General features: G+C 39.9%; 1 protein-coding gene across 1 annotated transcript; it reads right to left on the reverse strand.

Annotated features, from left to right (window-relative positions):
• Window positions 1-10,281: 10,281 nt before the first annotated feature.
• Window positions 10,282-12,444, reverse strand: LOC139161516 (uncharacterized). Its single transcript, XM_070740728.1, has 2 exons — window positions 11,798-12,444; window positions 10,282-10,571 (listed from the first exon to the last, which is right to left on the reverse strand). Exons 1-2 carry the CDS (start codon window positions 12,429-12,431, stop codon window positions 10,483-10,485), a joined length of 723 nt encoding a protein of 240 aa, XP_070596829.1. The 5' UTR covers window positions 12,432-12,444; the 3' UTR covers window positions 10,282-10,482.
• Between the last annotated feature and the right edge of the window lie 10,947 nt (window positions 12,445-23,391).

The following is a 23,391-nucleotide window of genomic DNA, read 5'->3' on the forward strand; positions in this document are numbered from 1 at the left end:
CATTTAGACCCTTCTGTTCACACACAGTTTGTACCTTTTCCAAGGCCCATGTATTTCCTTCCAGAGACATCCTGACCTTAGAAAGTATGGTAAATACCTTAGTATTTAATGCAAGATCATTGTAAAGCTTTTAAAGAGAATAAGCTGGTGGATAAATACCTGTTGCTAACTATAGAACTTGCAGCTGCTTCTTTCACTTCTACCATAAAGAAATTAGTTAGTATGACCCACCCCTGGATTGTGTATCTGTGTGTCTAATGTCTGAATTGTATGTGAGGATAACCTTCCTCCTTCTTTTTTCTGCTTATATATACAACAGCAAGGTCAGTTCAAGGATAGTTAAGTGTAATAAATCTTTTTTGCAATATTTAAATGTTTCCCAGGTAAAATCAGGTATTTCCATGACTCTATTTCTATTATCTCTCTCTCTCCCCCTCTCTCATCTATTATCTATCTCTATCATCTATCTATTATCTATCATCTATCTCAATATCAATATCTAATCAATCTAATCTATTATCTACTATCTTTACAACATTTTATCAAAAATATGGAAAAAGAGTTGAATAAGTTTTGAATAGCACTTGTGTCATCAAAATGTTATCTAGAACATTTAGCTATCGGAATCTGAGGATTTCCCAAGAGTTGAGGCTGTAAACTAAGAATTGTCAACTTAAAAACAAAATAGAATTCCCACATATTTGTTAAAACTTTATGTCAGACTTTTTTTTAATTGCTTTTGGTTTTTCCTAAGTTTTTCTAGGGTCTGGCCTTATTTTTTATACAGTCTTTTGTCCCTAAACTTCATTTTACCTGCATTTGGGAAAGACCAGGAAAAGCATGCCAAACATTATTTCTGGATTCTTTGCAACCAGTTTGTGTTTGTTTGAATGTGCCAACTGGGAAGTATAGAATGAGTTTTGTATCCTCCCCTATGGAGCTGATTAAGGAAAGAGGCAGAAGAGAGAAGAGAGGGAAGCTTAGAAAATAACCATTTCCACCATAAGAATAAAGAAGGAATATTTTTTTTCCTGAAATGTTTTTCTTCCTGCCCTGATGCAGCCCACTTTTCAAATTCACCCTTCCTTCCTTCCTTCTTCTGTTTCTGTAGGATTTAAAGACATTTATTAAACTGATGGACAGAAGCACAACACTATCAACATAATTTCTTTCCAACATCCCATTGGTTGCAAAAAGTAAAAAAGGAGTTTATTGCATAAGAGGAAATATAGGGGAAATAAAGGAATGTTACTATGGAGAAATCTAGATAAAATGACACAACTTCAGATAAAATCAATTCAGTCATTCTTTTTAAGTTTCAGCCCATGTTAATTGCAGATAGGATTCTTGGAGAGCTATCATCTGGTTCTTAGAAATTCATAATTAAACTTCCTTTTCCTTTCTCTTTAAACTAACAATATTGTAATGTTTAGTGTTTCTAGTAATTATGTAGTTATTCTGATCCAAGACCACTCTCTAGAATTGTTTCTAGTTTTTATTTTTGCAACATTGAAAGCAAATATTTTTGTCAGTTTTGATTGTTTTCCCTCTGATCCCTCCCCGCACAAGTAATTTCATAAAACTTGGCTAAATATTATTATAAAAGTAATCATTAGTACTGTGCAATCATAAAGAGTTGCTGTTGTGTCAAAAAATATATCTAGTGAACTCCAATCTGGACAAAGCCAACAACACATTTTAGAATATAGTTGACCATTACATAGCATGGAATTAATATCCTACTGAAAAATAAACAAATATACAGCCATTTTAACTTCTGTAAGAAAGTTCCACAATTGCGATGATACCCATTCTTCAAAAATGCCTTTGACATATCGTATATTACAATCATAATGTAACCTGTCTGAGATTCTGGGTTTGAGATACACAGTTTTTGAACTATTTTGTATTTTGTATGCTATATATTCTATCATTACACAGGAAGTGAATACATTTCTGTCATAGAAAGAGGGCACATAATAAATCACTTTTTAATTAGGTCCAAACAATGTTTCAAATTTCCAGATCTTTTATAATCTCAATATTGGTTTTTTGCCCTAAAATCTAATTCTACTCTTCTGACAGTGAATTCCACTAACTCTGCTGAGTTCAGTATAGGTATGCTCCAATCTGAAGACTTTATATGTACAATATTGTTAAGTTGTTAAATCTCTCCAGAACTTCTCATGTTAGGATAGGATAGAATAGAATATAAGGAATTTGTCATTGGTGTATAGGCTCTTAGTGTACATAAAAGATACATTTGTCAAGAATCTTAAGGTACAGCACTTAATGATTGTCATAAGGTACAAATAAGCAATCAAGAAATATTAATATAAATCGTAAGGATACAAGCAACAAGTTACAGTCATAAGTGGGAGGAGATGGGTGATAGGAATGATGAGAAGACTAATAGTAATAGTGTTCTGTCTGGGTTTTCCCAGACCTCAACACCAACTGAAAAAACAGCCAGACACTCTGGTAAAAGCCAAAAGTATTTTATAGCTGGAAAAAATAAGCACAAAGGAAAACCTGTCTTCACAACAGACAGGCTATAATACGTTACAGCAGGGTCCTGATGTCCAGTCAATACCCCAAGCTTCTTGCTGGCACCCCCCCCCCCCCCCCAAGGTTTCAATAGTCCAAGGCACAAACCAGGATTGTAAGCCACCAAAGTTCACAGACAGGTCTCACGAATCTCCAAGATAAAACTCCACAAGCCAGGAAGGGTGGGTCCGCCTTTTATCCTTTCCCAAGAGCACCACACCCAAACCCAGCTGTGACCTCTAATGCTGGAAATACTTAGCCAATTGAGTCCGTCTCTGATTAGCTCTCCTTTGTCGCATATCTATGATGTCTTGAGCATTTTCCCCTAAGGAATCCAGGCTGCTTGCTGGGGAGAGCTCCCCCTGGTGGGACTCTGGCTGTCCTGCTTCTTCAGCCTGGGATTCCTCTTCCTCGTCAGTCTGCACCTCCTGTTCCTCAGCCTCTCCCTCTGAGCTGGAAACCGACAGAAGGTCAGCCATTCCCGGAGGGGTCCCAGACTGAACCACAACAAATAGTAATGCAGACTTAGTGAATAGTTTGACAGTGTTGAGGGAATTATTTATTTAGCAGAGTGATGGCGTTTGGGGAAAAACTCTTCTTGTGTCTAGTTGTCTTGGTGTGCCGTGCTCTGTAGGGTCATTTTGAGGGTAGGAGTTGAAACAATTTATGTCCAGGATGCAAGAGTTCAGTAAATATTTTCATAGCCCTCTTTTTGACTAGTGCAATAATGTTGTCTAAAAACAGTATTTTCTTGTTTTTCTCTCTACTCATACATGTGATTCTTTATTATCCCTATTGGAATAGTTGATCAAAGGGGTTAGAAAAGCTGAACTTGCTGATAGCTGCTGTGGTATAATTAATATTTAGGCTCTTTTCAAGGCCCTTTATTCATAAAACTATATCCCTTCTCATCCATGTAATCCAATATTACAATCAATTCATCTCTGGATCCTACTGCAATAACTCAGACTATTATGATTGTAAGATGCTAGTTCCTATTTTCAGTGAAACTTAAATGCAGCTCATATTTTTTCTTGTCTGCTCCTCACTCAGCTGTTTTTCTACTTTCAGAGAGATACTTTTAACAAGAGGAAAATGTTCAAAATATGCAGCGCATGCATATTCAAAATATGGTCCCTCTTTATCAGAAATGATCCACTGCACTACCTCTTCTCCACTGCTAAGGATAATGGCAATGTCCTTGCACGTTCTGACACTTGTCAGAATCAATAAAACAATTGTTAGGAACATTCCCAAATAAAGATGGCAGCTGTGATTGCATGATTGAAGGGTCACCTCTAAATAGGCATTACATACCCAACCAATTTGATAGACACAATCACTATCTTGACTTTTTTCTGACACCCTATGGGCACCCATCTTCAAATCAGAACATAACTTTTAAACCTAAGAGCCATAAAAGTAGAATTCTATAGACAGGTTGATCTATATCCCTCTTATCTTCACTTTGTTTTTCTTAAATATCATTGTTCCAAATGTATCAATGTATACTGCTTTTAAAGAGATTTCTTTTTCCAATTTTTGCTTACTTCACTAAATGACTCTGAGAAATTTTACAACATATTGCCACATTGTATTTGTGTAAAAATAGGAGTGACCTGGCCAACACCATTGTTTCATGTTTGTAGGACTTCTATAAAAGTATAAAAGAGCCAGATTAGGGCAGCTAAATATTTAACTAAGAGTTTACTTTCAGGTGGACGTCAGTAAAGACAAAATAACCATGACCGTACTCTTTTGCCTAAATAGCGTTGATTGCATTGTTTTGACATGTTAAAACCATGCAATTGTAAATATCAGAGTGGACAACTTGAAATTATTTGTATTGGACATTTATGGATGAAAAATGTACCTTTTCTGATCAATGATTAATTACCATTAATTGGAAACAATCATATAAAACTTTGTGCTATTAATTGCCCTATAATTAGAGTTGTTCCTGTCTAAATTGTCCCTTTAATCCACCCTTATTAAAATTTGAGATTATTCTTCAAGTAAATGCTAGAGAACCTGACCATTCCACAAAAATAATGCATATCAATCAGAATTGGATCTGATGTGATATTTGGATGAAAGACCACCAGGAGTTACTATAATTGCAGGTTAGATTGAGAAGATTTTTTAAAAATGCTGAAGAAGGCCAAGGAGACACCATTTCCATATTGTTGTCATATATTTTTTGTCCCCTTGATTCTGTTCCTTCTTTCATTTGCATGTCATAGGATTTTCGTTGGGTTATTGATGGACAATTCCCAATTTCCTTCAAGCATAGTTGCACATGGCCATTATTTTAAAAAATATTCCAGTTGATCTCTTTGCATCCTCCATCTATTTTCTAATGTAAAGAGGAGAGTTTGAGTGAAACTGACTGAAATCCACCAGTCCATTCACAAGAATGCATATTTTGGACAGGAAAACTGTAATATTGTCTAATTTAGGCAACAAATGATTCAGATGTAGCCCCTCACCTTTTGTTACTGATATTTGCCTGCTGAGCTTCCATCTAGCTCAGAGGTGTCAAACTTGCATCATCAGGCATCACCACATGACATTTTGCAACTTCCCCCCTTCATTAAATTGGGCAGGGCATGGCCAGAGCATGGCATACCATGGTGTGATTCAAAAATTTTATTACTGGGCATTGATTGTTGGATGTGGATTGATGGGCATGGCAATGGAAGGATACTGTAAAATCTCCATTCCCACTTTACTCCAAGGGAAGATTGCTGCAAAATTCCCATTTAATCCCAATCAGCTTGGACTCAAGAGACAGAATAGATGGAGTGGTGGTATTTACTAGTTCTCCGAACTACTCAAAACTTCCAGTTCTCCAGAACTGGTCAGAACCTGCTGAAATCACCTCTGCTGACACATCCAGCCTACGGCCTGCGAGTTTTATGCTTCTGGTCTAGTTTAACCCCTCATTTCCAATATCTTCCCACTCCTGCTTACACTACTTTCAGGTTCTATATTTTCAATTGATTAGAAAGATCTTATTTCCCATTGTTAAAAATGGGGAAGACTTACAATCAATCATTCAGTGACCAAAGTACAACTGAAAAAAGTGACTTATGACCGGTTTTCCCTCTTAATGACCATGGCACTTGCAACTGGTACGTACTTATGACATTTGCACTGTCTTACGGGTGTGTGATCCCCCACCAACCTTCCCAGCTGGCTTCCATCAAGTAAAGTGTGTGTGTGGGGGGGGGGGGGAAGCTGGATTCATTTAATAACTGTGATTTGCTTAACAACTGTGGCAAAAAGTCATAAAATGGAGCAAAACCCACTGAACAGCTCCCTTCTTAGCAATAGAAATTTGTTTCAAATGTAGTTGTAACTCAAGGGCTTGTTGTATACAATAAGTTTAGTAGTTTACTCTTGGCACCTTAATTTGTCTTTTAAATTTTGTATTCTAATTATTCCAGTGTCATTTAGGCATAAGCCTTTATTCTCCCCCCCCCCTTTTTTTTAGATGACACAGAAGAGAATACTTTGTTGTTTTGCCCTGTGGTAATTTTGGCTTGGATACTATCACACAACTCTAAAGATATCACCAAGTAAACAAACATTATTGTTTTTTTATCCTAATCACCCTGTTATTTAATTGTTTACCCTTCTAGTTTGTTTTTACTCTTATCAACTGTCTGCGTACTTAGTTGTCATAGTTCTGAGGATTCTAATAGATGATAAGCTAAGATGAACCTATATATATGAAGAGAGTGCTTTTTAAAATCCTCTACATTTCAGTTTAGGAATCGAACCAGATGTGCCCATTCCTGACCTCTCAGATTGCCAAGTCTTGATTCATGCCCTGATTATTTCACATCTGTATTATTGTAGCAGTTTGTTGGATTTCCTGCTTTGGTTCTTCAAGTATATTCACATACTATTCCACTGAGGAGAAGAAGAAAAACCTCAGAGAAAAACACCATAGATGTGTAAGAAGCTTTCAGTTGAGCTGAATTAAAAGGTACAAGAAAGAGAAAGTGGGTTTAATCACCAGGGAGGTGAACCAATAAGAAACCAGTTTTTGCAGAAAATCTATTAAGCTAAAGTGCAAAAAGAACTTAGATTTGCATGGGATGCTAAATGCAATAAATTGATTCTTTGGTTACGGCAATAGTAAGAGGTAGAAAAAGGGAGATGTAGGGTTGCTTCTTGAAAAGATAGTAGGATAATAGCAAGGCACCAGGAGAAGGTAGAATATCACAACTCCTCTTTTGCTCTGCCTTCTCTTCAAAGGAATTTGATATTCAAATGGATCTAAACAGAACAATTGAATAATGAGAAAGTAGCAACCCAGGTGAGGCACATTTTGCTTCCAAGAATGAGTTGAATTCTTCAGATGTTCTCATCAGTTACATGAGAACACTGGTGTCCAGGGGGGGCTTAGACATGATGTCCTGATCAAAAGAATACACCTTTTCTACCTGTACTGTACGTCATCTTGTAGATTTTGAACTCCACCTCCCTTCCCATTAATGCCCCTGTCAGAAGGTCTTGAATGAGCAGATATATGCTATTTCAGATTTGCTTTCTGTGGGCTTTGAGAAATCACAGAGGATAAAGTTAATGAAGAAGCTTGAATGTTCTATCTTTAAATTGGGTAACCACAGCCTGGTCAACGATGTGAAAACAGGAAAAACTATGAATCAGATGATTGTGAGCATTTAAACAAGAAAGCTCTACGTGGCAGGAGTCAGTTTGAATTTGTCAAGAGCATCTTAAGTCAAATCACCTGATCCTTTTTTTGAGGGTGACCAATGTAGTTGGGAACAGATCACAAGCTCAACATGAGCCAACAAAAGTAAATGCAATTCAAGATAGCAAGATGCATCAATACAAGAATGTTGTCCATGTTTTGTCCAGGTCAATGTTACTCTCTATTCTGCATTGATTAAGCCACACCTACAACATAAGGTCCAGTTCTGGGCATGGGGGAATTGAAACATCTCCCCCTTGCCCATGTAGTTTTTGTGTATGATTCGATTGTGTGCTTGTTTTTTTTTTATATATTGGGGCTCTTTTGGATTTTTTTAACTTAAAACTGTAATTTAGATTGCGAAATATTAGATTTGTTACTATGTTTTGTTTACCATTGTTGTGAGCCGCCCCGAGTCTATGGAGAGGGGCGGCATATAAATCCAATAAATCTAATCTAATCTAATCTATATTGAAGCATGGACTATAGCCAAGATGATAAGAGGACTGGAAGGAAAAAATGTAAAAAAAACCCTGTTGGATGCATTGGTTAGGTTTATCATGGAAAAAGATAAAATTGTGGAGAGACATGATTGCTATGTTCAAGTATCTAAAGGACTGTTATACATGATACTAAATTGACTTTAGTTTTATTCCAGATTACTAGAAACAATGGTTTTAAATTATAAGGAAGCAGATTTTGACTGGCTATTGTGAACATAGAAACATAGAAGACTGACGGCAGAAAAAGACCTCATGGTCCATCTAGTCTGCCCTTTCCTAATTGTACCCATCTTTTCAATGATATGACAACAGACTGATCTGGAAGTGGTGGAGTGTCAGACCTGGAAGCCATCTTTTACCTTTTTGCATTCAGGCCTGCCACAATTTCTACTGTGGAAAAATGGGGAATTATATGGAATAGGTGATATGTAGTACACTCTAAATAACATTCTTTCCAGAAAGTCAAGGTCACTGTGCCCTGCAGCTGTGATGAAGTGATGGGGGGGGTGAAATGAATGAGACTCAGACAGGAGTACAAGATGGTTCCGTTTATTCAGCTCTCTCGAAAGTGACTTCAGCAAGGAACGCATCTGAGCTGTCAGTGTCAGAACAGCCCTTTTTATACCTTTAAGGCTCGCGCCTAAAAGAAACGGCCGTGCGTCTTAGCCAATCAGACGCGGCCAAGGTTTATTCATAGTTTAAACAGTATTTACAAGGCATTTTCTTTTACAGATTTTACATTGGTTATATACAGACTTAACACCCCTCCCTCATTAGTTGAGACAACTGTCACTCAGTGAGCCAAGTGACGTAGTCCTCCAATCGATTGGGCCGGCGTGCCGTGCGCTCAGACCTGCGCAGATCATTACCGGCTGGTATGTCTATGGTGGAGGTTGGCTCGTCGTTGTCTCCTGTCCGCGGCTGGGCCCAAGTTGGGGCTCTGGCCTGCGGAGATAAGTATGCTGATGGTGCACCGTGCCCAGAAGAGGAGGAAGGCTCGGCGTCGCTGGAGGAGGCATCTGGCCGTGGTAAGTCCTTTTGTAATTCCAAAAGTTCGAGTTGCGAATTAATGTCTGCTTGGGGGGAAGAATTTCCATTAGCGGCCGGCACTTCATTTGATGTTATGCGCCCCCTTAAATGATCGATGTGCCGCCTCCATGTGCGGCCATCTTCCAGTTGTACCACATAAGATTTTGGGGCTGTTTGTTGCAATATTTTTCCTTTCAGCCAACTCAACCCCCCATCAAAATTTCTAGCAAAAACAAGTTGCCCTAAGTACATATTTCTTTCAGGTGTTATACATGTTTCATTATTTACATTTTGAGTACAATAACGAGGGTGCAACCTGTCCAGGGGGGACCTTATTTTTCGACCCATTAAAATCTCTGCTGGGCTTTTATTTGTGATAGAATTTGGGGTGATATGCTGCATTAATAGAAACTGATCTAATTTGTGTTGTATTTCCCCTGGGCCTGCCCTGCGCAAGGCTTCTTTGGCCACACGTACATAACGTTCTGCAAGGCCATTAACCCATGGCGAGTAAGGGGATGTGAGTGCGTGTCTGACCCCCAAGTTGCTCAAAAAACACTCAAATTGTCTGGCAGTCAATTGTGGCCCGTTATCTGAAACTAGGATGTCTGGGCACCCATGTGTGGCAAACAAATGGTATAGTGCCTTGATGGTGGCACAAGTAGTAATGTTTTGCATAGCAATGATTTCCACCCATCTGGAGAACGCATCTACCACAATTAGAAAGTTTTGGGTTCCAATAGGCCCTGCGAAGTCAATATGAATGCGGGACCATGGCCCAGTGGGTCTTTCCCATTCCAGAGGTGTTGTTTTCGGGGGATTGGGCCGTGACTCCTGGCAAGGGTCACAGTTTGCTACCCATTGCTCAATGTCCCTATCTAAACCTGGCCACCACAAATAGCCCCTGGCCAACCCTTTCATTCTGACAATGCCTGGGTGGCCTGCATGCAACATACTTAGTACCTTCTGTTTTAAGGTATTGGGAATGACCACCCTGTCACCCCATAACACGCATCCCTTCAAGTAGGATAATTCCAACCTTTTAGATTTGAATTCTGACAGCCCAGTTTCCTCAGAGTCTCCCAACCATCCTTTTAGAATACAATTGATTACTTTTAACAATAGTAAATCCTTCTTGGTGTGCTCAGCCACCTCTTTGGCAGTGGTCAGGCAGTTTTCCTCAAGGTCAATTAGTAAGACATCCTCTGTGGGGGTTGGATCTGAGACTAACTCGGGCATGGGGCATCTACTTAACCCGTCAGCATGATTTATTGATTTTCCCCCCTTATGTGTTAGATGGTATTGGTATCCTGACAGGAAAAGGGCCCATCTTATTAATCTGGGGGACATGAAGGGAGGAGTTGGTTTATTGGCAGCTAGAAGACCAAGCAGGGGTTTGTGATCTGTTATTAGTTCAAAACTCCTCCCACAGAGATAATAATGGAATTTCTTACGCTAGAGACTAGGGCCAATGCCTCTTTGTCTAATTGGCTGTAGTTTCTCTCTGCCATGGACAATGTTTTAGAAAAGAAGGCGATGGGGGCCTCTGTATTGTTTGGCATTATGTGAGCTAATACCCCACCTACCCCATACGCCGAAGCATCGCACGTGAGCCTTATTGGCAAAGTTGAGCTATATTGAACCACTACGCTTTTAGAGGTCAATAACTGTTTTATTTTATGAAAAGCTTCGCGCTCCATTGTGCCCCAGGTCCAGGGAACTCCCTTCTGCAGCAGTCGGTGTAGTGGTTCTGCTGCCGTTGCCTTCTGTTTAAGGAAGACAGAATAAAAATTAAGGAGGCCCAGAAATGCTTGGAGTTCTGTCTTATTATTTGGCTCGGGTGCTTTGGTTATGGCCTCTAGTTTGTCTGCTGTGGGGTGTATTCCCTCACTGTCTATTCTATAGCCCAGAAATTCTATGCTACTTGCTCCCCACACACACTTGTCTGGTTTTACTTTTAACCCCTTAGCTTGCAGTCTAGCCAATACTTCTCTGATGCGCATGTTTAATTCTGCTTGGTTTTTTCCTGATATAAATATATCGTCAAAATATGGGGAGGTTCCTTTTATACCTGCCAATAATCGTTCCATGAAACTTTGGAAAATACCTGGGGCGGTACTGACCCCAAATTGCAGGCGGGTGCACCTAAAAGCACCCCTATGGGTTACTATGGTCTGGGCCAGGGATGTGGCCTCATCGACCGGAAGCTGTTGGTATGCCTGTGCCAGGTCGATTTTCGAAAATACTCTCCCTTCCCCCAAAGAATGAAGCAATTGTTGGACCACTGGGATCGGGTATGGATGGTGTTGAAGGGCCTTATTGATAGTGGCTTTGTAGTCTGCACAGACCCTTAAGGAGCCATCAGGTTTGACTGGAGTGACAATGGGGGTTTCCCATGGCGCTTGTTCTACAGGGACTAAGATGCCCTGGGCAATCAATTTGTCCAATTGGATGTCTAGTTTAGGCAATAGTGGTAGGGGTACCCTACGAGGCTTAAGTCTGACTGGGGGTACCTTGGGATCTAGAGAGAAGGAGATAGGGGCCCCATTATAGGTGCCCAAAGTAGGGCTGAAAACCTCAGGAAATTCTTGGATAAAGTTAGGAATATCAGGTTCAGCATTTACATGACAAAGACCCAGTATTTCAATTCCCAAAGGAGACATCCATGTTAACCCCAGGAGGGAGTGTTTGGCTCCCTCAACCACAATCAGAGGAAGAAAATATTCACAATTTTTAAATTTCACAGGCACATCTACTTTCCCCAAAACAGGTATGACATTACCTTGAAAATCCCTTATTATTAAAGTTGAGTTAACAAAATCAGTTTTAAGAAAATTTGGCATATACATTTTGAATTTGTCCCAAGGCATAATAGAATGCTTAGAGCCTGTATCTAATTCTAGGTTACAAGGTTTGTTATTTAAAAGTAGTGAGATGATAATCTTGTTCCCTCCTTTAGCAGTTGCGCAATTTACGTAAGTTTGTGCTTTACCTCGTGCGTAGTCACGGTTAGCGGTAGAGTCGTGTCTGCGATTGAAGCCTCTGGAAAATTTGTTGTCTCGCGGTTGTTGTGCCTGGTTGTTGAAACGTTGTTGGCGGGGTGTAGAGAAGGACTCCTCTGGAAGGGGCGCTCTGCAAGCCTCGGCGATGTGCCCGCGTCGATTGCAGCGGCGGCAAATGGCGTCCCTGAAGGGGCAACGCTGTCGTGGGTGATTTCCTCGGCAACCGGGGCATGGGTTGGAGGGGCGTTGGTATCTGGGTTGTCTGGCTTGCTCGGAAGGCAGCAGGAGACAGGTGTCGTCGTCCGTGGCAGCTGGGCTGAGGTCATCTGTGGTTTCGGCGCGGGAAACAGCAACGGAGATTTTGGAGACGGTGTCTTTCTTTTCGTGTTCCTTGAGTTCTTTGGCGGCCGCGTCAGCTACTTCGGCTGTTTGAGCCAGCTTGATGACTGACTGAAGCGTTGGGTCGTCCTCTGTTAGGATTTTGTTCCGGACGGTCGCATTCTTCATCCCAAAGATCAGAGCGTCTGTGAGGCGAGCTTCTGGGCTGTCAAATTTGCACTTTGACAGCACCGTGCGAAGTCTCGTGGCGAATTGATTGATTGTCTCAGACTCACGCTGGGTCATCCTGGAAAATTGATGTCTGTAGACTACGGCAGGCTTCGTTGGTTTGAAGTGGTGTGCCAGTCTTGCTTGGAGGTCGTCCCACGGAACGGATTTAGCTGGAAGCGGGTCGGTAAGCGTTTGGACGAGGTCAAAAATCTCAGTCCCGCAATAGTTCAAGAAGATCGCCCGCTTCCTGTCGTCTTCAGCTTCTCCCATTCCTGCCGCTTCCAGGAAGATTTCAAATTTCGCCATGTAGGCGTCCCAAGACGACTTCTCGGGGTCGAAGTAGTCGGGAGCCCGGCCGATCTGGAGGTGATTCATGCTTGACTCGTGGATTCTTCGTTCTCTCGTCGCCAGTGAAATGAATGAGACTCAGACAGGAGTACAAGATGGTTCCGTTTATTCAGCTCTCTCGAAAGTGACTTCAGCAAGGAACGCATCTGAGCTGTCAGTGTCAGAACAGCCCTTTTTATACCTTTAAGGCTCGCGCCTAAAAGAAACGGCCGTGCGTCTTAGCCAATCAGACGCGGCCAAGGTTTATTCATAGTTTAAACAGTATTTACAAGGCATTTTCTTTTACAGATTTTACATTGGTTATATACAGACTTAACAGGGGGGGCATCTTCAGTTTTGGACGGTGCCTGATTGGATTGTGTGATGGACATGTGGATGCTGGACAGGGACTTGAACTTTGGTTTGGGTGGAGAAAACCTGGAAGCTCTGAGATTTGATTTTTTCCAGATGTGCCAATATGACATCTCTAATAAAATGGAATATTGAGGAACTTCAAATCTCAGAGTCTTATTGCATTGGGGGTGTTACTTGGAACTTGTCATGGAGTCTTCTTCGATGGAAGTGTTTATACAGAAACTGAATTGTTTCTATATCATGCCAGGAATGTTGTGGTAGCAGATTTTGGCACTAGGCAGTGGATTAGTCTAAATAGGCCCAAGGCTCCTTGCTCTTACAATCTATGATGTTATGATTCACAGTCTATAAGGGCTGCTTTGAACTTTTCCTCATTTTTTCTCAAACTTCTTATTTGAGGCATTTTTGTCATTGGCTTCCAATCCAGGCATGTTGATGCTTTCTAGGCTCTCTAAATAGACAGTGTATCTTCCTGCTTTATTAATTTGTCTTCTACTTGGATAAATAATACCATTAAATCAGAAATAACAGAATAGAATAGAATAGAATTCTTTATTGACCAAAAGAGGTGACTTATGTGAGTGGCTCCTAATGCTATGAATCTAGTCTTCAATTACTCTCAAGTTTCTATGTTCCAAGTTGTTATATCCATAGCTAGTTTTGACTTCTTGCACAATTAGTGTGCCACGGTGTAAAATAGGTTACTATTTTTCATTTCTAAGCAGGAAACCAGCATGTCTTTTCTCCTACATTGCACTGCTAAAATGAAGTGACCTCCTCATAATGTGAACTCCTTTCCAGAAAACAATGCTTGGTGAAATAAAAATTACCTTCTGCTATAGTTTCATGCAATAAAAACTTTATTATAAACTTATCCCTGCATAATATTTTATGTGACTTGCTGGTTTGGAATTATGGAGATGTAGTCCAACATTTTTTTTAAAAACTGGTAGGCCTTAAATCCATTCTTTATTACATTATATAAGAGCATTTTACTAGTTTTCCAGAAAATATTGGGGAATGGGATTCAGCAATTTTTGAGCTAACAAATCCATTTTAAGAGAATATTTAAACATTTCTGAGCCAACTAGGCTAATAGAATGAATTAATAAATGATAGGATTTCCTTTATTTTTCTCTCCAGCCCAAGGCTGATTTGGCAATGTAATCTCCTCTCTCAGCATAGTATTCTTTAAGGAGACTTTCTGCCTGTTTCTATTTATGTGTGAATTTGGATCATCTCAGTCAATGAGAAGCATCTAGTCGTAGGATTGCACATCAGACCATTTGAATACTGCTTAAGCCTGGGCACTTAGTCATGTCGTGGGACTAGCCTGCTAATCTCAAGTTTATCTGGGAGCCTCATGCAGCATAACCTGACTGTGATTTATGCAACCTTGGTCCAGCTGTTTTGATACTGCAAGATGCCCAGTAGCTACAAATTAGGTAACTAATCTGGACAATGTGTCATGGTGCCGCAGATTCTTTTTGTAACACTACTTAAGGGCTGGATTTCTTTCAGGTTCACTAGTCAAGCTCAGTGACACATCTCAATTCTCTAATTTTTAATGAATCATGGAATGGCATATATCGACTTGATCACTAGGTGGCACAATATCATCATTTACTAATATTAGGAAGGCGGCTGCTTCATTTTTACAAATTGGTATCCAATTACGGTATGTTTTTCTATTATCTATCTAACACTAGAGAGACCTCCTGCTGATATAGCTATAGCCTACTATATTTTATATATCAAGGAGATAATTTGGTTTGTGGATTGAAGGCTGGACTACAGCAGTTAAAATGCAGGTTGGGTTCTAAAGAGAAGCATCAGTTTTCTGAATAATAATATTCTGAGTATAAAGTAACTTTGACCCTTTCCTTCTTCCCTTCCCTTTTAAAGAGGCAATATTATTCTCAGTCCTCAACTACCATTAACTTCCTGATGAGCATTAGGTTTTATTCAAAGGTTGCCATCTTGCTGTTGATGCTATATCATCTAACACCCTCTAACAATTCCTCCTTGTCTTATGTGTCACAAATCTACAAGTTTTCCTTAGAAACCTGCCCCATTTTCATATATGACCTTTAAAGCCCTACATGGCATTGGGCCAGAATACAGTACATCCAGAACCGCCTTCTACCGCACGAATCCCAGCGGCCGATAAGGTCCCACAGAGTTGGCCTTCTCTGGGTCCCGTCGACCAAACAATGTCGTTTGGTGGGCCCCAGGGGAAGAGCATGGGGGAGTTAAGTTATCCTTTCCCCCTAGGCTATTACAAATTATGCATGGTATGTTTGTGTGTATGTTTGGTTTTTTATAATAAGGGTTTTCTGGTTGTTTTTATTAATTGGATTGTTCATGTTGTTTTACCACTGTTGTTAGCCACCCCGAGTCTGCGGAGAGGGGCGGCATACAAATCCAATAAATAATAATAATAATAATAATAATAATAATAATAATAATAATATCCCATAATATGCCTTCAATTGTAAAAGTAACATTTGGGGCATTTTTAAAGGAAGTTTTTCACAGCCTTCAAAGCAGACTTCTATAGGACTTTCCCATATAATTTCCATTGCCAAAGAGTCCATTCATCTTGGTACCTCTCTCTTCTTTTGCTTCTCCTGTTCTCTCTAGCCAGTTTACAATCCTTGCCCTTATTTATCCATTTGATCATCTGCCTAGCTTTCCAAGGGTTGTATTTACATTTATAGTAGACTATAGAAGGAGTGTGTCAGTAGGCTAGGTGTGTATGGGAGCCAACTGCTACAAAATTATTTTGTATTGGGGGTATGAAGGGGATTTCTTATTAATCCTAGGACCAGCACAGATGTACTACATTGCAGACAATGAAACTGGATAATTTGGTTTAGATTCAGCTGCAGACATAAGAGTAATTTCTGAAGATAGTTCTGCAAAAGACATACATTTGTATCTTTGTTTACAGGGTTCCTATGGAACTTAATGAGAAAAAATAATAAAACAAACCAGAAAAAGATATTATTCTAAAAAAATGTTGTCACATTTAGGCAAAAAGAAAAGTGTTATCTGCTGGGAAATGATACCGATCAGTTTTGTTATCATTTTTGTTACAAAGCTCCTCTGAGATTTTCCAAGCCAGCATTTCCCCAACTTGATTGGTATGCATAGAGAATATAGCACAGAGGTTGTGAAATACGGTATGTAAAACTAATGTTTACATTAGCAGATGGCTCCCAGATATTAAATTCCTGATAAATTCAGTTCACATTGATTTTTTTTAAAGAGTATTCAAATTACAAAGAGGACATGTTTTACATGTAATTTCATTTTTGTGCAGGAGACTATTGTGAGAGACATTTGGGGAAACAGAATTGAAGCCTGTGGTATTTTGCTTTGGTGGAAAAAAAGGAAATTAAATATAGCTGTGTTTCCCTGAAAATAAGACCCTGTCTTATATTTTTTGAACTCTGAAATAAGCGTTTGGCCTTATTGCCATGCACTCAAAAGCTTGATTGGGCTTATTATGAGGAGATGTCTTATTTGGGGGGAAACAGGTTAATATATCAAACTAACTTAGAAATTATGTTGCCTTTAGTATTGAACATGTATTGAGCAAGTATTGCCATGAGCTCAGTGTTTTTCTCTAGGTGATGCCTATGGTTTAGCAAAGGATTCATTGACTTTTCTTGACATGTTATTCATTGTGGAATGTGCTGTGCTATTTCTTTTTCATCATACACATCATGGTAAGTGCAAATGGTTTTCTACCTCTGCTTGGGTATTTTTCTGAATGATTTCATTCAAATGGCAATGTGAACAAAACTCTGCTGTGTATAACCTGTGGTTAAAATAAATGATCCAGAATTGTGTCTTAATGTGTGTCTTAATGCAATAAAGAGAATCCAGAAGTATTTCACATGAAGAGTTCTCCATTCCTCTGTTCACAACAGAATACCTTATTCCACCAGACTCAAAATTTTGGGCTTAGATACAGTAGCTCAGAGCTATGTCGCCTTCGATCCGATCTAAAAGTACGGTAGTTCATCAAATCATCTAGCACAACCTGTCAATGAATAGTTCAGCTTCAACCACAACAATATAGAAGCACACAATAGATTCAAACTCAAGGTAAACCGCTCGAAACATTACTGGTTTCTTCCCCAAACCCCCAAAACTTTAACCTTAGACTATCTACAGTTGACCTCACCCCATTCCTAAGAGGTCTGTAAGGGGCCTGCATAAACGCACCATTGTGCCTACCATACCTGTCCACTTTCCTGTTGTCCAAATTTACCTGTACCTTCTTAGCTTTTTTTATGTTTATACCAATTCTTGCTATCTTGTACATGTTTTGACAAATAAATAAAATAAATGTTTGCAGTTGCAAACTTAGATTGCAAGCAGACTTCCATCAATGCCAGTAGACATTTTTTTGTCCTTCCCTTTGCTACATTTGCTGTACACAAGAAAAATCTTCAAGCTACTCACGATCTTCAGGTGGTTTGAAGTATAGAAGACTTCCAACTTCTGAAGTAGAACCATAGTCCATGGAGAAGAGAAATTATTGGGGGGTTTTATTATACCTAGATTCATTGGTTTCCAAGATATTCTATTTCTATTTCCAAGGTCAATGTCCAGAACAAACTCAGAATTTTTTTTCATTAATGTTGCCAAACCCATTCACAGAACTATTTCAATCGTGGATTTCTGGTCTAGATTTTTCTTGCAGCAGAAATATGTCCTTTTTTTACCTCTTATATAGGAAGATACAGTTTTTGATAAATTTACATTGTTTTGATTTTGTTTCTATATATGCAATACAATTAGCATATACTGTTATTGTTATTATGTGCTCTGGATTGTATTCATTCACATGTCAATCAAGACTTTCCCTTCCTTCTGACATTATTGCATTATTCTGAACAAAAATAATGGATAATAATTTCTCAGTGATGCTCTCTTTGTCATTCTGACAGTTGGATAAATAGCATCTCTAGAATAACCCTTACCTTGCACTTTTCAGATATTAAATATGCATATTTACATAGAAAAGCTTTCCCAACACTAATTGCCAGTCTTATAATTAGGGATGCTGGCATAATGTAACTAGAAAGGAGTGGGGAGTTCTTTGCTTTGGAAAAATAAATTGTTTTTAATAAGCCCCTATGAGAATTGAAATCAGATATACAGTTTTGCTCAACACGGATACATTTTATTTATGTTTGTTAACTCTGGTCTACCTGTGACGATGTATGGAAGAGGAAGCTAAACGTGTTAGCTTGTTGGAAAAACAAGACCCAATCATCTCAGGAGGCATTTTAAAAGCTAACCAATTTATTGTGGCATAAAGCAGGTCCCCTCCCAACATCATATTTGCAAGGAGGGTTTACAGCTAAATGAAGTGCCAGTCAGCTGCTCTGCAGCTGTGTAGAATGTCAGGAAGATAAGTTTTTTAAACTTTGTCCAAAGTGTGCCCAGTGGGCAAATTGATCACTAAACTCCCTCAGAAAATTTCAGAGAAGCTGACAGCTCCTGACTGGCATGCAGAGCTTAACACAGAGACGGGTGCTTAACACAGTACTTAACACAGAGGGGATGAAGATGGCGATGACCAGGTAGGAGGTGAAGCTCTTGCTTTAAAGCGCCCATCTCATTCCTACAACAATAGGATTGGCACAAAGCACCGTGAATCTAGGAAAAGTTCACCCACTACATCCCTATCTCGTGAGAGTCACCATGGAGCTCTATGAGGCTCCGTGAGGCTCAGAAAAGATCATCGGGAAAACTGGAGCACTCTATCACCCCAAGACCGATTTGAGATGTGATACTCTATATAAATAACCTTTGTGAGATCACATTAAAAGCAACTGTGTTCTCTTTGCTGATGATGTAAAAACATTCAACATCACAAATAACACTGCTACCCTACAAAAAGACCTTGACTTTGTGTCCGAATGGTCAAATACCTGGTAACTCCAAACCTCAACCAACAAATGCTTTGTCCTACCCATTGGCAAAAAGAATCAGAACAAGCTGAATAGACAAGAGCTTGCAGACAACCCTCACTCTTTAAAAAACCTTGAAATACTCATATCAAATGACCTAAGTACCAAAGCCCACTGCAACAACATTGCCAAAAAGGTTTCAAGAGTTGTTAATCTAATATTATGTAGCTTCTTCTCCAGTAATATCACACTACTAACCACAGCATACAAAACTTTCACCAGACCAATCCGTAAATACAGTTCATCTGTCTGGAAGCCATACCACATTTTGGACAAATACATTAGAAAGTGTCCAGAGATACTTTACGAGAAGAGCCCTTCACTCCTCTACTCTCAACAGAACATCTTATGCAACCAGACTTGAAATCCTAGGCTCAGAAAGCTTAGAACTACATCGTCTTCGACATGACCTAAGTATAGCTCATAAAATCACCTGCTACAATGTCCTTCCTGTCTGCGACTACTTCAGTTTCAATTACAACAATACACAAGCACACAACAGATACAAACTCAAAGTAAAGTGCTCCAAGCTTGACTGTAGAAAATATGACTTCAGCAACCGAGTAATTAATGCCTGGAACTCACTACCTGACTCTGTAGTTTCCTCACTAAACCCCAAAACTTTACCCTTAGACTATCCACTGTTGACTTCGCCCGATTCCTAAGAAGTCAGTAAGGGGCATGCATAAGAGCACCAGCATGTCTAGCATCCCAGTCCTAATATTTCTCTCTTATTAGTACCCATCTCACATATATAAACGGTGTTATATCTATGCATACTACCAATACATACTTGATAAAATAATAAACAAACAAACGAATGAATGTTGCCAGTTCCATAACTGGCAACAGGACTGAAATACTAATTGATGCATCTGGGAGACCAAGCCAGTACGAGCTCACTGCAAACCTAAACTTTGAAGTTGGCCAGCACTTTGGAAAAAAATTCCTATAGTAATTGTTATGAGCAGCACCCTGAACACATCCATCTCTGCCAACTTAGGGCTCTCTTAGACTGAGATGTGAAATAACAGCTCATGAACTCTTCAGAGTTATTTTAAATAAGAATAATCTCATTAAAATGCTGAACCTATCTCTCTCTTTCTCCCTCTTTTTTAAAAAAAATTTGCCTTCTGCAAATGAATGCCAAGGAATAATGCATACTGAAATCAAAAGAAGCAGAATAACTTCTGTACATTTATGGAAATTTTCATACTTGACTTACCGTATCTTTTTTAAAAAAAATAAAGGGAACGTTTTGGCATTTTAATAGTTCTGTAGTTTGTCTGCAGTTTCTGCATTTTTCACAGGTTTCATTAGGCATGAAGCGTTTGCAAGCTTGGTACTTGGTAGATAACACGTTTTGAAAAAGAAAACACTGCCAGATCTGGCTATAGAAATCTGGAGGGCGGCAAAGAAATACTGCCTTCTATACATCATCCAGATTTCTGAAGCTTTAGTCAGATAGCACCAATTAAAAATCCTTACCCAGATTGCTGGGAGAAGCTGAATGATGCTGAATGATGGTTGAATGATGGTTGAAATGAAGTGTCTTTGATGCTATCTGAGCTTGGTTGTTTTCTTGCAAATGTTTCATTACCTCAACTAGGTAAGTCCTAGGGGCACTGATCATGATATCTAGTTTAGGTAATGTAATACCTGCAAGAAATCTACTAAGCTCAGAGAGCACCATGGAATCCCCTATAGCAGTGAGGGCAAACCTATGGCACGGGTGCCACAGGTGGCACGCAGAGCCAGATCTGCTGTCACGCGAGCCGTTGCCCTAGCTCAGCTCCAACCTGCATGTGTGTGCCGGCCAGCTGATTTTTGGCTTACACAGAGGCTCTGGGAGGATGTTTTTCACTCCCAGAGAGCCTCTGGGGGAATAGGGCAGGGCGTTTTTACCCTCCTCCAGCTCCAGGGAACCCTTTGGAGGCTGGGGAGGCTGAAACAGGAGCCTCCTGGGCCCACCAGAAGTTGGGAAACAGGCTGTTTCCAGCCTCCAGAGGATCTCTGCAGGGGCTCGCCCTCCCTAGGCATTGAATTATGGTTGTGGGCACTCACGCATGCGTGATAGCATGCACCCATGCTCTTTCATCACGTAAGGAAAAAAAAGGTTCACCATCACTGCCCTATAGGAAGACAGTAGGGGAAATGGCCTAATTAATGATGCACTCTGATTGCTTTTTACATCCCAGCTCCTTAGTGCAGGAAAGATGGGTGATTCAGAGTTAAATAAATGTGTTTATATGGATCACTGCATGTAATGAGACTGTCTGGTTATCTCTGGTGTCAGAGCAGGGACTTGGCAAAAACATGATTTGGCCTATGCCTATCCGTGATGGTGAACCTATGGCATGGGTGCCACTGGTGGCACACAGAGCCATATCTGGGCACGAGAGGTGTTGCCCTATGCCAGCTCCTGCACACATGTTCACAATGGCCAGCTGATTTTCCACCTTCTGGAGGGCAAGGGGGGAGTCATTTTTGCCTTCTCCAGGCTTCAGGAAAGCCTCCTGAAGCCCTGGGAAGGTGAAAAATGGCACAACGGGCCTATCGAAAGTTCAGAGATGAACTTCCAGTAGGCTCATTGCACCTGTTTTTCACCATCCATAGGCTCTGGGGGCTTCAATGAGGTCTGTGTGCATGCGCAGGAGGGGTGCAGAGGGGTTTCTGCATGCATGGTGGGAGGGCACAGCATTATGGGTGTGGGCACGTGTATGCGTACTATTGCAGGCACAGATGCCATTTTGGCACCCAAGCAAAAAGAGGTTCATCATCACTGATATAGATGTTAGTCAACAGTATACTTGATAGATTTAGGATTTCAATCTATTTGTATATAAATCTCATGGAGAAAAGATGAGATAACCCTCCTGTTGAAATCCTCATTCTCAGTTCATTCCCTGGGATCCGTATTTAACAAAACACAGAAAGGTGACCAGAACCAAGCATAATGAATATTTAAAGACCAATACTTAAAGCCTAAATGACAAATAGATTTTATTATGAAACTTCCATGGATAGAGACATAGAGACACAGAGATACAAAGAGGAGGATAGAAATACTGAGAGAGGGGGAGATAGAGAAGGAAAGGGGGAGAGAGACATAAAGAGATGCAGAGAGAGGGAGAGAGATACTGAAAGAGGGGGAGAGGGAGAGGGAGAGGGGGAGAGAGATACAGAGATGGGGGAGAGAGAGACATAGAAAGAAGAGAGAAAAGGGGGAGGGGGAGAGGGACAGAGAGAGAGAAAAGGGTTTTGTGGTTTCCAGTTCTCTGTCCTAATGATTGGCTGGATAGGCATGGCTAGGGGAGGTCATATGACTGGGCGGGAGTGAGTGGCGTCAAGTTGGCCACGCCCACCCAGATTTTGTGGCTCCCGGTGGGGTTTTTTTCCTGTCAAATTGGCTCTTTGAGTTTTTAAGTTTGCCGACCCCTGCCCCAGAACATCTCTCTCTTCCTATTTTAATAATTGTTGAGGATAACAAACCAGTCACAATGCATTTTTAAATACATCAGTTTTATATGTGCCTAGCCCCAAGTAAATGCATTTAATTTCAAACCAGCAGAAGCAATTCTATATTTTTTCAGCAGACACACGATGCCATTATTGAAGTGAAATTAAAATGCAAAGCTGCCTATTCAGAATCACCTTTTTCCCTTTTGTTCTACATTCTTTTATCAAGAACTCCTGGAATAGCAAAAAGTGTTAGTTGTATGCTTTGCAATTAAAGCTATACATATAGCACCTATGAAGGGGCCCCAAGCACACTGTAAAGTTCAAGGCTTAAAACAATGTTCTGTAGTTGCTCCACTGGCTCAGGAAAGAATGCCTTGCTTATTGTTTGTGAGTCAGCCTGTCATTGGAAGTTCAAACAAATGAGCAGAAAAGAAAAAAAGTGACACATTTATCTAAAGCTACTACATTTGATTTTGAAAAGATTAAAGCTTCTGTTCTATACACGCTAACTTCAAAATAGATTTCACTGAGCTGTGCTGACCTTTTTCCAAACTTGTGCAATAAGATAGCACTATAAAGTATGACGGCAAAGACCAAGTCCCTTATTTCCATTGTGGTTTTCCATCAATCAATCATCTTTGGGATTATGTACTGTATATAGGTAAACATGACTTGAAAATAAAATTATATCACTCTTATGGATTAATTGCTTGAAGCATTTTTAACAGATGGGTTATTTTATTTTATAAAAAAGAAAGAAAAAGGAAGGCTCCATTGTTTTGATGGCAGTTAGTTTATGTGTAAACATGGAGGAAGCCAAAGAATGCTAAATTCTGTAGAAACATCAATGGAATTTATTAAAATCTAGCTGTATGGAG

The sequence above is a fragment of the Erythrolamprus reginae genome, chromosome 1, assembly GCF_031021105.1.
Source record: "Erythrolamprus reginae isolate rEryReg1 chromosome 1, rEryReg1.hap1, whole genome shotgun sequence".
NCBI lineage: Eukaryota > Metazoa > Chordata > Lepidosauria > Squamata > Dipsadidae > Erythrolamprus > Erythrolamprus reginae.

What these genes read in the sequence shown, in the direction of transcription:
- LOC139161516 (XM_070740728.1), bottom strand. Translation starts at nt 12,431, where the DNA reads ATGACCCAGCGTGAGTCTGAGACAATCAATCAATTCGCCACGAGACTT. An exon ending in TAACCGTGACTACGCACGAG is followed by an intron (nt 10,572 to 11,797) that starts GTAAAGCACAAA and finishes TTCCTTAAACAG; the next exon opens with AAGGCAACGGCAGCAGAACC.